Genomic DNA, 14,997 nt, shown 5'->3' with positions numbered 1-14,997 from the left:
TATAGTATACCTATATGTAGGTATACGTATAGTTAAAGCTATGGTTTTCCCAGTAGTGATGTATGGAAGTGAGAGCTGGACCATAAAGAAGGTTGATCGCTGAAGAATGGATGCTTTTGAATTATGGTGCTGGGGGAGACTCTTGAGAGTCCCATGGACTGCAAGAAGATCAACCCTATCCATTCTGAAGGAAATCAGCCCTGAGTGCTCACTGGAAGGACAGATCCTGAAGCTGAGGCTCCAATACTTTGGCCACCTCACGAGAAGAGAAGACTCCCTGGAAAAGACCCTGATGTTGGGAAAGATTGAGGGCACTAGGAGAAGGGGACGACAGAGGACGAGGTGGTTGGACAGTGTTCTCGAAGCTACGAACATGAGTTTGACCAAACTGCGGGAGGCAGTGGAAGACAGGAGTGCCTGGTGTGCTCTGGTCCATGGGGTCACGAAGAGTCGGACACGACTAAATGACTAAACAACAACAGTGTAGGTGCAACTTTTGTCCCCACTGTCGCTCCGAGGAAAGCCGTAAATCCGTCATCTTATAAAGACAGGCGGTTGCCAATAGGTGTTGAACATCAAGGTGACGCGGTTGATGGATTTTACCTCCGGCTCTGGCAAAACACCGAATTTACTTCCATTCCTGCTTGCAAATAAAACAGGGAGTCTCACCCACACAACTCTTTCAAGATAAGAACCTTCAGAGAGATAGCTGAATATCCCCGAGGCACACAGTGCCCTTGCTGCTGACAGCGTTGTTATTACCGTGTTTCTCATATTATAAGACATGTCTTATATTTATTTTTTCCTCAAAAAAACACACTATGGCTTATTTTCAGGGGATGTCTTATATTTTTCCTCCTCCTCCTCCTGCCATGGCCGGTATTGCTGCTGTGCCTATCACTATGTCCTATTTTCGGGGTATGGCTTATATTCCTTGAATGCTTAAAAATCCTGCTATGGCTTATTTTATGGGTATGTCTTAAAATATGAGAAACAGGGTATCCATATGACAAATACCTTACACTATGCTATTTTTCTAAACCACTAGCTCCCTCCTCTCTGCTGCCGCCGCCCCCAATGCCTATCTATTCCCCATGCCTATTCAGAAGGTGTGTCGGTTCGGTTTCCCTACAAAGCCCGAAGCCTTGTTATCAAGGCGATGAGCTGTTTTCTGAGTTTGCGGCTAGAATGACTCGTGGCATCCTGGGAATCTAAACCCGTGCTTTCAAAACAGCAACCGCAAGCTGTGGCTGCAGTCTAGGGGCTGAGTGTCGCATCAGCACAGCTGAGGCTTGCTGTCGCTGGCTCCGGGACAGCTTTCTTTGCAAAGCCACTTCGTGTGTGTGCTTTCTTTGCTGGCAGTTCATGCTTCTAGCTCTCATGGAGGGGATCAGCAATTTGAGAGCAATTTCTTTTTCTTTAATTTTTTTTAAAATAATATATTTATTGATTTTATAACAAAGAAAAAGAAAAACACAAACACACAGAATACAAAATACAAAAAAACACAAAAATAAAATTCCAACTTTCTATATCTTAGTTCAAATCTAACACTGTTGACTTCCTCATTCCTCCTCCAACTGCGCTACATTGTAAATCATCTTTAGCAATTTCTACATCTTGACCTTAAACTAGTTTTCCATTTTAACTAAGCCTTTTTTATATTATATTATTGTATCTTAACATATATTTCAAATCCTTTTCCAAACTTATAACTACATCTAAATATATTTACTCCTCTACATTTTATCTTTCTACAACCTCTCTGTACCTCCTTCACTTCAATTAATCCTATCCAATATTATGCTTATTCTTTAAATAAACTTTAAATTTCTTCCACTCTTCTTCCACCGCTTCTTCCCTCTGATCCCGGAGTCTCCCGGTTAGCTCCGCCAATTCCATATATTCTATCATCTTCTTCTGCCATTCATCCACTGTTGGTAATTCTTCATTCTTCCGTTGAGAGCAATTTCCGGGTGAGCTGCTGTGTTAATCTCTTGCAGCAAAAGGAACCTTGCGGTAGCTTAAATCTTATACACAGCGTGTTATCTTGAGCTGCAGATTCATATATACATGATTGGGGAGGGTTGTAAATAATGAGGCTGTGTGTACACACCATACATTTAAAGCACCTGGTAGCCAGAATTGATCCACGTACTGGCATATGTAAATTAAGGGCAACCATTCAAGGCCTCGCCTCCTTGAGACACTGACATTTCCATAATTACGTGGGGCCTTTGTGGAATGTAGGTTTCAGCAGATGCCCTCAATGTACTTAGCGGGGAAATACCTTGGAATAGCTCCAATGGAACGGAAATGCATTTATGGATGTAACCAGGTTGAGGATATCGTGCACTGATGTTGATTTGCCCTTTATATATATATTTTAAAATCTCCTATTATTTAATGGTTCTTGGATCAATCACTCCAGGAAGTGATAGTTGACCTCTTAGCCAAAAAACACGCACAAGTTACACATCTGGTAGCCAAATTTGCTCTGGCAGCTAAGAAGCTTCGCTCTAGTTGTATTAATGCATTATAATTTTAAACATTTTGTGCTGTAGGCTTTTATAGACTAATGTTGTGTGATTTTAGAGGAATGTGTTGCTTTTTGCCCTCTGTTGTTCATTGTGAAGGCCTTTGGCTATGTACAATAAATTGAACTGAATGGAATTTATAGCACACACACACACAGAAGCTTGGGAGCTGTAGTTCACCCCCTCACAGAGTTGCAATTCCCAGCACCCTTAAAACAAAATTTCTCAAGATTCCTGGGTGAGTGGGTGCTTTCATTGTGCTTTATATGCACGGTGTATCTTGCAACCTGAGTTCAGAAGGAAATGAGATGCAGAGCAGATCCTTCCCAAAATCCTGGAGAGCTGCTGCCAGTCAGTGTAGACAATACTGAGCTAGATGGTCTGGTGTAAGACAGCTTCCTAGGTTCCTAACCTAGTGTGAGATCTTCAGCACGGACAGCATGTCCTTTGCCACAGAGCGATGCTCCTTGCCCTCTAAAGCAAAGGAGGTGCTTAAGCAGAGAACCTGTGTATGTGCAGGATCTACCCACCTACCGTGTTTCTCATAAAATAAGACGTGCCTACAAAATAAGCCATGGCAGGATTTTTTTGAGTTTAAAAAATATAAGACATACCCCAAAAATTAGCCGTACCAGGTAGTGGTGGGAGCAGGTCCGGATGGCACTTCCATTAGTAAGAGGAAAAGGAAGATGCCTGTTGGTGCAGCGCGAAGCCCCGACCCAGCAGGACCCAGAGAGAGGTGAAGCCCTGGGACCCGGCAGGAGCCTCAACGTGTGCCACGCGAAGCCCCAGCAGGAGCTTTGGCGCACGCTGTGCGAAGCCGCAGGACCCGGCAGGACCCGGCAGCAGGCGGCGTGCGAAGCCGCAGGACCCGGCACCAGCCTCAGCCGTGCCATGCCGCGTGAAGCCCAGGGACCCGGCAGCGGGCTCAGCGGGCGGCGCACGAAGCCGCAGGACCCGGCAGGAGCCAGCAGCAGCTTCAGCCGCGCCACGCTGTATGAAGCCCCAGGACCCGGCAGCGGGCGGCGCGCGAAGCCGCAGCAGCCTCAGCCGTGCTGCGCTGCGTGAAGCCCCAGGACCCAGCAGCGGGCGGCGCGTGAAGCTGCAGGACCCGGCAGCAGCCTCAGCCGTGCCGCGTGAAGCCCTGGGACCCGGCAGCAGGCTCAGCGGGCAGCACAAGAAAGCCCCGTACCATACTTAATAATGCTGTACCATACTTAATAAAAAAATAAGACATCCCCTGAAAATAAGCCGTGATGTGTGTTTTTTTGAGGAAAAATAAATATAAGACGTGTCTTATTTTAGGAGAAACACGGTAGTTTGGTCCTTTTGTATGTGGAGAAGCTTAAAGGGTTGAAGAAACGGGCTATTGACTTCGGGCATAATATTGAATACGAATCTTGGTCAAAATTGTGGAATGAAACTTTAAAATTTACCGCTTGTTTGGCCTTAAAAGAGAATGTAATGAAAATGATGTATAGGTGGTACTTAACACCGGTGAAATTGTCCAAAAAGTATAGGATGAGGAACAAACTATGTTGGAAGTGTGGAGAGAAAGATGGAGATTTTTGTCATGTGTTTTGGGAATGTGATAAAGCAAAAGTATTTTGGGAATTGGTCTACAATGAACTAAAAAAAGATGTTTAGATATACCTTCCCCCCCAAACCTGAGGCTTTTCTGCCGGGTTTGATGGGAGATGAAATTGCAAAGATAGACCAAAGACTATTTATGTACGCCACAACAGCGGCAAGAACTTTATTAGCCCAAAGATGGAAATTGCAGGAATTGCCAACGATTGAGGAGTGGCAGATGAAGATGATGGACTATGTGGAATTGGCCAAATTGACAGGCAGGATCCGGAACCAAGATGACCAAAAGTTTCAAAAAGATTGGAGTTAATTTTTAGGGTATATGAATAATTATTGTAAAAATGTGAAGACACTAGCAGGATTGATATAAATTCTGCAACGAAAATACTGTAAATCTCAAAACTTTATAGACCATTGAGACAGAGGTTGATCATAAGGATATAAAGGTCTGAAGTCGAGGATATAAAGTGCGACACAACGATTAGAAAATTAAAAACCGGTTGAAGGGATGGAGGGAAGTCACGAGCTCAGTAGAGCAAAGAATTTGTTTTGTTATTGGTATGCTGAAATACTGTGTTAAAAAAGAAATTAATAAAAATGATATTTTTAAAAAAAGGGTTGAAGAAACTTATGCAATCATTTGACTTTGAGGACTAACAACTATTTTGCCTCCTTCTCGGCTGTCTGCTGTAGAAGAAAGCCTGCAGGCCCTCTGTGAGCCAGCTGTGTGCGAGGGGTGATTGCTGAATCACAGTCTGTAATCTCCGCTCGGTAATCCTGGCTCCTTATTTTTGTCCTTGTTAGGGATGAGCTCTGACTATGCAGCCAGAAAATGTTGTTGCTGGTGCTGCTGCTTCCAAGACAGGGTACTTCATTTGCAAAATAGTGCAACAGGGATCACTTAAAAATAGTGGTCTGCTTCATTGGTTCCCAGTTCGGAACAATTTATATGGCCGTGTTGGGCGCTTTGTGTGAATGGTATTGGGTTGGTGTCATGGGCTGGTTGGACGCAGAGAGGTGGGTGGGAGGAACCAGCTGGGAAACCCCCAAGGGAAGGCGGCTCAGAGCCCGGGGAGTGGTAGTTGGACAATGATGAGTGGTCAGAGGGAGAAGACTGGGAAGAGGAGGTGTCAGAAGCTGAAGAGGTAACAGGACTTAGTGAGCAGGAAGAGGCTGTGGCAGAGAGAAGTGCGGAATCAGAGGAAGAAGCTGAAGCAGGAGGGTGGGATGAGAGAGGTCAAGAGGCAGAGGTGAATCAGACTGGTGAAGAATTGTGATTTCCCCTACTGCTGTGATGAGCTCCCATTCCCATCTTTTTTTTTAAAGTAATCTTTATTTGCGTACTTTAAAAATTACAAAAAGAAATCCAAAAATCATACAAAGATGGGAATACCAAGAAACTTAAAAGATACAAAGTTACAAAGCAAATCATATACAAAGAGAAAAAAGAAATAGGATACAAATATATCAAAAAAATGCAAAGAGAAAAAAGAAAAAGAAAAGCACAAAAAGAATTTTTTAAAAAAATTAACTTCCTATTGTTTAAACATCACTTTCCTTTTTAAGATTTTATTTTATCCCGCTTTATCTTATCCTGATTACTTTAGTATAACTTTCTAACATTATTATCTAATGTAGATATTTTAATCTGCCTTATTTATCCATAATCTATTCACTGAAGTTTTAAGAAAAAAACAGAGAAAGATTTAAATATATATGTTTTCTGTATGAAAACATGAGCTCCCATTCCCATCTGTCTCCCAGAACCAGGAGAGGGTGGAGGAGAGGTTGGTGCCACCCAGTTTCCACTTGCTTGGGGATTTGTGTGTGGCGGAACCCTGGAGAGGAGGGGACTTAGGCAGCTGTGCGGTTGCAAGGACTTTCAGCCTCAGCAACTGCTTGGCAGGGGGTTGGACTGGATGGCCCTTGTGGTCTCTTCCAACTCTATGATTCTAAGACCTGCCGGAGACGAGTTGTTGCGCTGATTAGGCCTGACACTCCCATGCAGATCCTGGTTTTGCTGAGAAAGAGTTAACTCCACTTGCTCAGTGCAAGGTACTGCCGGCTCGGCTCGCTCCTGTCGCCGGATCCGTGCCTAGAATTGTGGCACAAAAGGAAGTGTGAACAAGCGCATACATGCACCCCACTCTCCTTTCTTCAGGCTCATCAGTTCAGAACAATTCCCAGATTTAAAATCTCAACGTGGTTATCATTTTCGCATATCGGGGCCTGTTTGTACCCTGACGGCTACAACAGAGAGCTCTCTGCTGAGGCAAGCGTTTCAGGCAGGTGTATGACTAGTGCATACCTGCACTGGTTCCCCCCCCCCTTCCAACCATTGAGCCACGACTAAGAGACCATCTACTGGGGCACAGCAGCATATAAAGTTGATTTCTTTCTTAAACCCGTAAGCCCAATAAACTGCTTGCATTTTCTAACCCAGTATTCATCAGACTGGTACCCTCCAGAGGTTTTGAACTCCCAGGAACCCCAGCCATGGAAGATGGGACTTCTGTTTCTTGAAAGGCATGCTAGAGGCTAGTAGTAATGACTTTGGGGAGTTTTGGTACAGCTGGGGTAGGCAAGGGGACTGAACGTGCAGTCTCCAGTAGCCAAAATACGCATGGCTCAGAAAGAAAGACTTGGTAGCCACGTAAGAGGCTAATTGGCCGCCATTGGCCCGTAGGCATGAGCTTTGTTCATGTCATAGCTGCCAAGTTTTCCCTTTTCTCGCGAGGAAGCCTATTCAGCATAAGGGAAAATCCCTTAAAAAAAGGGATAACTTGGCAGCTATGGTTCATGTGTATTTTAGTTCTACCAACTCCTTATACAGCCCTGCCATTGTGCTGAGCAGGGTTATCAAAGGAGATCTTTCTGTCTTGAGTTTTCTAAAAAGCTCTGCCTTTTGGCAGTGGTGCTGCCACAAAGAAAGAGAGGGAAAGTACTTGTAGTTCGACATGTGGAGGCACCAGGTTGTGGCCACCATAGAGCAATGGGCAAAGATTTAACCCTCAGACTCCCGTGAGCTAAGTGGATACCTTCTTGAGAAAACCAGCTCTTTTCCGGTTGGTTGGTTGGTTTTGGCATGGCCTTCCCCTGTGAAGGAGCGTCTCCACCCCCATCATTCTGCTGAGGTCCAGTACCGAGGGCCTTCTGACGGTTCCCTCGTTGCGAGAAGCCAAGTTGCAGGGAACCAGGCAGAGGGCCTTCTCGGTGGTGGCGCCTGTCCTGTGGAACGCCCTCCCATTAGAAGACATCTGAAGGCTTTTAATGTTTAATTGTTTTATTTCATTTTTCTGTTGTAAGCCGCCCAGAGTGGCTGGGGAAACCCAGCCAGATGGGCGGGGTATAAATAAATTATTATTATTATTATTATTATTATTATTATTATTATTAACCAGCATGGAGATTATTGGAAATGTTGAGCGTGCTGACATGTTTCGTGGGAATTATCAGCATGCTGGTGGTGCACGCCTCCTGATTCTTCCTGCTTTGCTCCTTCCCTGGTGTAAGTGGAAGAAATAAACCAAGAAGCCGCAATTGAGCTCGGTTGCCTGTTACGTCTGAACCTGGGATCCTGGTTTGTGGCACCCTAACAAGCCAGAATCGCTAGCTAGCCTTCAACCACGGTTTATTGTTAGCTTTTGAATCCTGGCATTTTAAGGAATGACAGATGAGAATCGTGGCTTGGGACATCACAGGAAATCAAGCTTAAGTGAGGTTTCTCCCACTCGCACAAGGGGAGGAGTGGCAGGGAAGCCATTATGCACCGTGGACCAGCACGCTGTTCAGTAAACCATGGTAAGACAGTAACTCCGGCTGACCATGATGTTCGAACTCATCCATTGACATGATGGTGAAGAAGGGTTAGTCTTTACATATATATTTTTTGTATTGTAAAAAATAAAACTTTTAAAATGTTTAAAAGTACTTCCCCCAAAAAACCAAGAGTCCTTTCTGTTGGGGATAATTCAGACTGAAATTCCCAGGTGTCAGAAAAGGTTATTTATGTATGCTACAACTGTGGCCCTTGTTTTGTTAGCCCCAAAATGGAAAACGAGTGAGGTCCCAGCCAAAGAAGAATGGCAACTTAAGTTGACGGAATATGCACAACTTATAGAATAAGCAAACAGGACGGACATGCGTTTAGAGAAAATTGGAAAACGTTTATTGAATATATGGGAAATAATTGCGTACAGCTGAAAACGCTGGCTGCATTAAGATAAATAAGTTTTGATGGATGCAGTAACGGAATACCGATTAGTATAGTTTTTGTAAAATATGCAGGGATTTATGATATGTAAAATGAACTATGGAAAGAGGAGAAGAGAAGTCACTGATATCTTAAGGGTGTAAAATGAGTACTTTAAATTGTAAAACAGAAAATTTAATAAAAATTATAAATACACACACATATATGGTTAGTCTTTACAGGGAGGGTAGCAGGTTCCCACACTAAACCTTATTTCTGTGTTTGTTTTAGGAGGCATGGCGGCTTCTCACTTCTATGATTATAGTTCTTCCAAGACATCAGAAAGGGGCAATGGCTCCTTTTACACTTCCCTGATTTCCGATGACTTCTATGCATCTCAGGATTCCTCTTACTTCACCAGCAACCTGCCCAAAGCGGGCAGCCAGGTTACGACTTCAGACAGCACGGAAGGATTTCACACCCAGGACGGGGCTGCGTTCGAGTCCCGCGGCCTGTTCAGCTCCGATTCGGGGATAGAGATGACCCCGGCAGAATCCAGCGACGTCACCAAAACCTTTGCTGACCCCATGGAGCAGATGAAGTCGGACGCTTATAAATACATGGACATCAGTCGATCGGAAGAGATCAAATGTCAAGAGAGGTGTGACACAGGCTTGGGAGATGTGGGGCCTCCGAGCTTGAATAACAAATGCCTGGAGGATATTGCTGGACCTAAAGGGACAGTTTTTGAGGGAAAACCTTGGGCCAAAGAGCCAGGTTTGTTTGAGGGGTCAACTTTTCCATCTGAGACGTTTGTCGGCCAGCAACGCCACCCCACTGTAACAGCGCCCGTCAAGATTACGCTGACTGAGATAGAAACCTTAGAGGGGCCTGTTGCAAAGGAGAAAACACCAGAAAAGCAAGAGGCAGGCCTCAAACCAAGCCACGAAGTGGTCCCCACGGTGACGGTGTCCGAGCCAGAAGACGATAGCCCGGGCTCTATTACACCACCTTCTTCAGGGGCAGGTAAAGACTGCTTGTACCTGGTAGCATGGATATAAATGCATCTTTATGTGGGGATTATTTGTTACGGTGTGAAGCAATTGTGGTCCGTGTGGCTTTGTGGTATATAAATTAAGCACTGATCCCCATGTGGGAGTTTTTTCTGGGGCTGAAGCGTGCATGGAATTAAGGCCATTTGCATCATTGTCGCAGATGCTTCTGAGTGGGCTGTGAAGACTCAAGCGTGAGAACTAAAGGGTCTTGAGAATGCACTTCTAGCCTTCCCTTTGGGCTTTGGCGAGAGGTGGGCGATATCTGGTTTTCAGCATCACGCTATATCACCAGCTAAACATCACGATATATCACAGTGTCCGAAATAAGGATGGAGCTGTGCAGAGGCAAACAGTAGGGCTGGGCAATATCTGGCTTTCAGCCTTGTGATATATTACCAGCTAAACATCACATCACAATGTCTGAAATAAGGGATGCGGGTGGCGCTGTGGGTTAAACCACAGAGCCTAGGGCTTGCCGATCAGAAGGTCGGCGGTTCGAATCCCCGTGACGGGGTGAGCTCCCGTTGCTCGGTCCCAGCTCCTGCCAACCTAGCAGTTTGAAAACACGTCAAAGTGCAAGTAGATAAATAGGCACCGCTCTGGCGGGAAGGTAAACAGCGTTTCCGTGTGCTGCTCTGGCTCGCCAGAAGCGGCTTAGTCATGCTGGCCACATGATCCAGAGGCTGTACGCCGGCTCCCTTGACCAATAGAGTGAGATGAGCGCTGCAACCCCAGAGTCGTCCGCGACTGGACCTAATGGTCAGGGATCCCTTTACCTTTTTAAACATCACGACATACCACAATGTCTGAAATAAGGATGGAGTTATGTGGAGGCATTGACTGCCTTTCTGGTTTTCCCTGCATCGTGATTTTTGCCGGCGCCTGCTCTTGTGATGAGATAAGGGAGAGCTGAGTCAGAAGGGCTAACAGGGGCTGCAGGAATCGAGAGCAGCATTGGCTAGCTTCATGGTTTTCCCCACAGTGTGATTTTTGCATAGCGCGCGCGCACACACACACACACACACACACACCATGGTTCACAATATGTATTGCCAGATCAAAAATTATGAACATGATATCACGATCCAGACTTCACGCTGGTTTGGGACAATATATCGATACATCGCACAGCCCTAGATTTGGCGTAGCGTTGTCATTGACGGAGGACACCAATTGGCAGTTGGCAGCCTCAAGAAACTCACCCGGGGCATGGTTGAATCACAGCCACCTTCTGGTACTCTGGACCGAAGCCTGCCTGGTTTGGCAGCATTGTTAAAATTTCTTGTTCACAACATAAAAACCCAGGATAAGAGCACAAAATAAATAGTTAAAACAAAACAGAGATTTTGGGGCAGAGAGATGCTTTTGTATCCCAAGGGCCTGGTGTTCCTTCGGGACTACAACAGCCTCCCTGGGTGCTTTCTTCTACGCACGCATTGATACCTGTGGAATTGTACATCGGCAAGCTGTAACAAAGGCAGGGTGAATGTCCAGTGCTCTCTCCTGGGTCAGGATTGCTCTGGACTTCATACAGCTCAGAAGCAGGGAAGAATCAAACTCTGGTTGCACCCGTACCATACCTTCATAGCACTCGTATGCCATTTTAACAGTTGTGGCACACGAGTGCTATAAAGATTCTTGGGAACTGTAATTTGTAAGGGGGCTGGGAATGGGGTTGGGTTGTTGATGTTGTTGTTATTTGATTATGTATTTTGTGGTTTTATATTCTGATTTTATCCTGTGAACCGCCCTGAGACGTGTGGGTATAGGGCGGTATATAAATACTAACAACAACAACAACAACAACAACAACAACAACTGTGTTGTTGTTTTTATTATCATGACTTTTTTCAGCTGGAACTCACCGGAACTGAGTTCTGGCATCTCGCAAGTGAGCGCCATTGCCATCATAAGAGAACAAAGGAGGTGTTCATATTGAGTTCCAGCACCTCTTTTTCTAGAAAGTAGCACTGATTATTATTATTTTTTCAATTTATATACTGCCCTATACCCGCAGTAGCTCTGCAAGGGGGTTCTCCTAACAACTCTCCACATGCTCAACAAACTAACAGTCCCCAGGATAATTTGGGGGGATAACCTTTAAATATATGGTACAGATGGGATCTGTATCACATGTCATTAGGGATGCATGAACATTAAAAACAACTGGTATCTTCGGGTTGTTGTTTTTAAGTGCTTTCTTTCAGTACTTGCAAAAGCTCAAGAGATTTTGCAAGCGTGGGAGAAATGGTTGCTCGCCCTGTTAGCTGTTTTCAAAGTTTCTATCTTCAACTCTGCCTGTTCAAGCAGAGTTGTGTGTGGATTTGAGCAGGCACACCATGAAGGTCCAAAAATGGCTAGAATGAAGCAAACAGCCACCCCCATCACTGAAGACCCTTTGGGTCAAGAAGTGAGTTCACCTGCATTGAATTCACCACTGAAGGACTTTGGGGGGGGGGCTCCAGCAGCCTTAGGTGTGAAGAGGAGGCACTGGCAGAGTAAGAGGAGTGGGGGGGAGCGTACCCCCCTGGCAGTGCGATCCCGGTGGGGTGCCATCATGGCTGCTCTCCGCCCGCACTGGACACCGTGTCACCAGCCACGCCCCCGCCTGCTCTCCGCCCCCCCCCCCCGGTGCTGGAGCATGAAGCTCCGCCACTGAGAGGAGGTTTAGGGTTTGAGAAGAATCGAGGCAAAACGGCCCGCCTGTGGAGTGCTGTGCCCACCTCAGTTGTCTCACAGATTCAAGCACCCGTCTTTGAATGCTTCTGTCCCCATCTCTAAACATATTTTGAAACCCTGCTTCCTACTTGCAGTATTGTCGGAATGAACAGTCGTTCTTATCTACGCACAAAACAGGCTGCTTTATAATTTGAGCGCAGCTGTGCTGGCTGGACCTGATAAGAGCTGTAGTCCAAAACATTTGGAAGGCACCAGATTGAGGAAATGCTCAAACTTCTGCAGCACAGATTTCTTCAGAAGAATATTTATCAGGTGCTCTTTGTTTCCTTAACAGACAAAATACGATTTTTGCTAATGTTTTCTCCTTCCCTTTTCCTCTTTTATTCTGCCTCGTTTTCTCCCCTCCCTGCTTCTTGGCTCTCCTTCACTTCCCCCCCCTCCTCTCCCCTCCCGCCACCCGGTGATCTCCGTTGAAACCCCAGAAGCTTCTGGCGCAGAGGCCCAAGGTAAGGGAAGCCTGTCTGAAGACGAGCTTATCAGTGCCATTAAAGAAGCAAAGGGCTTTCCCCACGAACGCCCAGAAGGCCAGAGGTCTCCAGCTGTTGCGCCAGACAAGCAAGGTCCTAAAAAGAAGGTTCCGGAATTTGCAGCCGGCGGCCCTCCTGGAGACAACGAAGGGAGCAGCGCCGAGTCTGGCGACTCCGAGATAGAGCTGGTCTCAGAAGACCCCCTGGCCGCCGAGGAGGTCCTCCACTCCAATTACATGACCTTCAGCCACGCCGGGGGCCCTCCTCCCTCCCCGGCTTCTCCTTCAATACAGTACAGCATCCTGAGAGAGGAGCGTGAGGCCGAACTGGACAGCGAGCTCATCATCGAGTCATGCGACGCCTCGTCGGCCTCTGAGGAGAGCCCGAAGCGGGAGCACGACTCGCCCCTGATGAAGCCCGTCATTATGGACATCATCCAAGAGGAGAGCCACTCGAGGAACGAGAACAGCAGGGCTTCAAATTACCACGTAAGCAGCTCGCAGGAGAGCAGGATGAACAGGGAGAATCTCGCGGATTCTGCCGCCTACCTGAAGTGCTCCTTCACCTCGCCCAAAGCGAACCCTGACCCAACGCCTGCTTCGGCTGTTGGCGATGAAGAGACAAAGGACAAAGTAGCAGAGAAGAAATCGGCCGAGGCGGCAGCAGCTGTTGCCGCAAACAAACCATCGTCCAAAGACCCAGCGGCAAGGAGTCCCTGGCCTTCCCCACCGCTCCCGTTTCTAAATAAGCAGAAAGGTAATTTTGTATGTCCGTTCGTTCATCCTCTAAATGAATGCACGTTGGCCAGAATATGAAACGGGCTGGTGGGAGCTAGCTTTGTCTGGTACGCTCAGTGGCATAGCATGGTTTGCCAGTGTCCAGGGCTGTGCAGAAAGGGTGGGTGAGAGGGAAATGGATGGAGTATGCACACACATCCAGCTGCCTAATGGTGTCTGCATCACCCAGGAGATCACAGCCACAGAGATGAGAAAAGAAGAGCCGTTCCGTTGTCTGGAGAGGTCAATTCCGGGTTTGGGTGGAGAAGCTGTTTTAAATGGAGCCCAGCAATGGAAGTGTGCAGCCGTATTGAGGCATCACACAGGGCGCTAAAATGTTTTGCCCCTAACAATTTTGCACCTGGGGCAACTGTCCCTGTGTTCCCTTCCCCACATTACACTACTGAGTACACTGGCCCTCACTAGTGGATTGTGGCCTGATCCAAGGTGGGTTGCAAAAGGAGCACCACTACCATTGTGCAATTGTATGATAAAAGATTAAGAAATGAGTTCCTGGAGGCATTTTTGGGTTAAAAGTTTGTCATGGGTGTGGCAGGTTGGAGCTACCCAACGTAGCAGAAACAGGAGGAATTAGGAGTCTTCCCTTCCCTTGTCTTCCCTTCAAGGTAAGTACATTCATGTGCCGGGAGGGAGAAGTTCTTAAACAGAGTTGATTACGACTGAGATGGAACTATGGGTGTTGTCTTCAATGTAGCCTGCATCCAAGCTCCTTTTGGTTTGGCCACTTGCCTTTGCAGCATAAAAACAATCCACTTTGCGCATGTTCTCAGATACTTTCAGACATCCCCCATGCTTACCACAAATGGTGTTCCCTTTCGGGAAATCGCCTCTTAATATTATTAGCTAAATGCACAAACTGCCACGTTGCATAAACTGCTGCATTAACAGAAAGACAGCCCTGCGGGATCAGGCCATTGGCCCATGTAACCCAGCATCCTGTTCTCACAGGGGCCAACCAGGTGTCTGTTGAGATTCCCACAAGCAGATCACAAGTGTCATAGCACTCTCCATGGCCTCTTGATTCCTTCAAGCGAGTACATAACCATTGTAGTTGGTAGCCATTGATAGCCTGTTGCTCATCTCATGCACAATGGATGGGAAGATCCAACCTTTCCTTACTCAGGACAGTTCCCCCAGCAGGCATGTAGAAAGGTGGCGAAAGCTTCCTTCCCACATGGACCCCCTTGGCCAAAAGTGCACTTCTGTTGAATTTCTGCTGCACGTATCTTGTTTCTCTTGGGTTCTGTTTAAATAGAAAGCTACGAAATGTACCAAACCCACAACGATGATTGTTCAGAGTTGGCTGGTCCATAAACAGTGATTTTTAAAAATAATAATAATAAAAGCAGCAGCTGCGATAGATTTCCCCGGAGGTTCTGTTCATTATTTCCTAATATACTCTGGGAGCTTTTGCTGTTATCGACAGTGCCATTTGTCAGCTTTTCTTGATACATAGCCAAGATGAAAACCATTATGTTTGCCCATAAAAAGAGAAAAATAGAGCTAAATTCACTCCTGTTGTAAACTACTTCAAGCTTCGTTAGATAATTTCAGCTTTGGCCAATTTACTAGTCAGGAGCACTGAGTAATACTCACCTGCCTACCTGCCTTATTCATCTC

The 14,997-nt window shown here is 46.3% G+C and overlaps 1 protein-coding gene across 3 annotated transcripts in view; it reads left to right on the top strand.

Moving 5' to 3' along the window:
• The window catches only part of RTN1 (reticulon 1), a 137,007-nt gene that overhangs the window by 58,005 nt on the left and 64,005 nt on the right, over nucleotides 1–14,997 (top strand). For all 3 annotated transcript variants that reach the window (XR_004691867.2, XM_060271192.1, XM_035104128.2), the window contains exons 2-3: nucleotides 8,611–9,345; nucleotides 12,536–13,336. Coding sequence is in view for 2 of the 3 variants with exons in the window: in XM_060271192.1 (XP_060127175.1) it covers nucleotides 8,611–9,345; nucleotides 12,536–13,336 (1,536 nt within the window). In the remaining variant the exon portion in view is untranslated. The remainder of the gene's footprint in view (nucleotides 1–8,610; nucleotides 9,346–12,535; nucleotides 13,337–14,997) is intronic.

This window comes from Zootoca vivipara, chromosome 1, assembly GCF_963506605.1.
Source record: "Zootoca vivipara chromosome 1, rZooViv1.1, whole genome shotgun sequence".
Taxonomy (NCBI): domain Eukaryota; kingdom Metazoa; phylum Chordata; class Lepidosauria; order Squamata; family Lacertidae; genus Zootoca; species Zootoca vivipara.
This window is presented reverse-complemented; position numbering and strand designations above follow the sequence as displayed.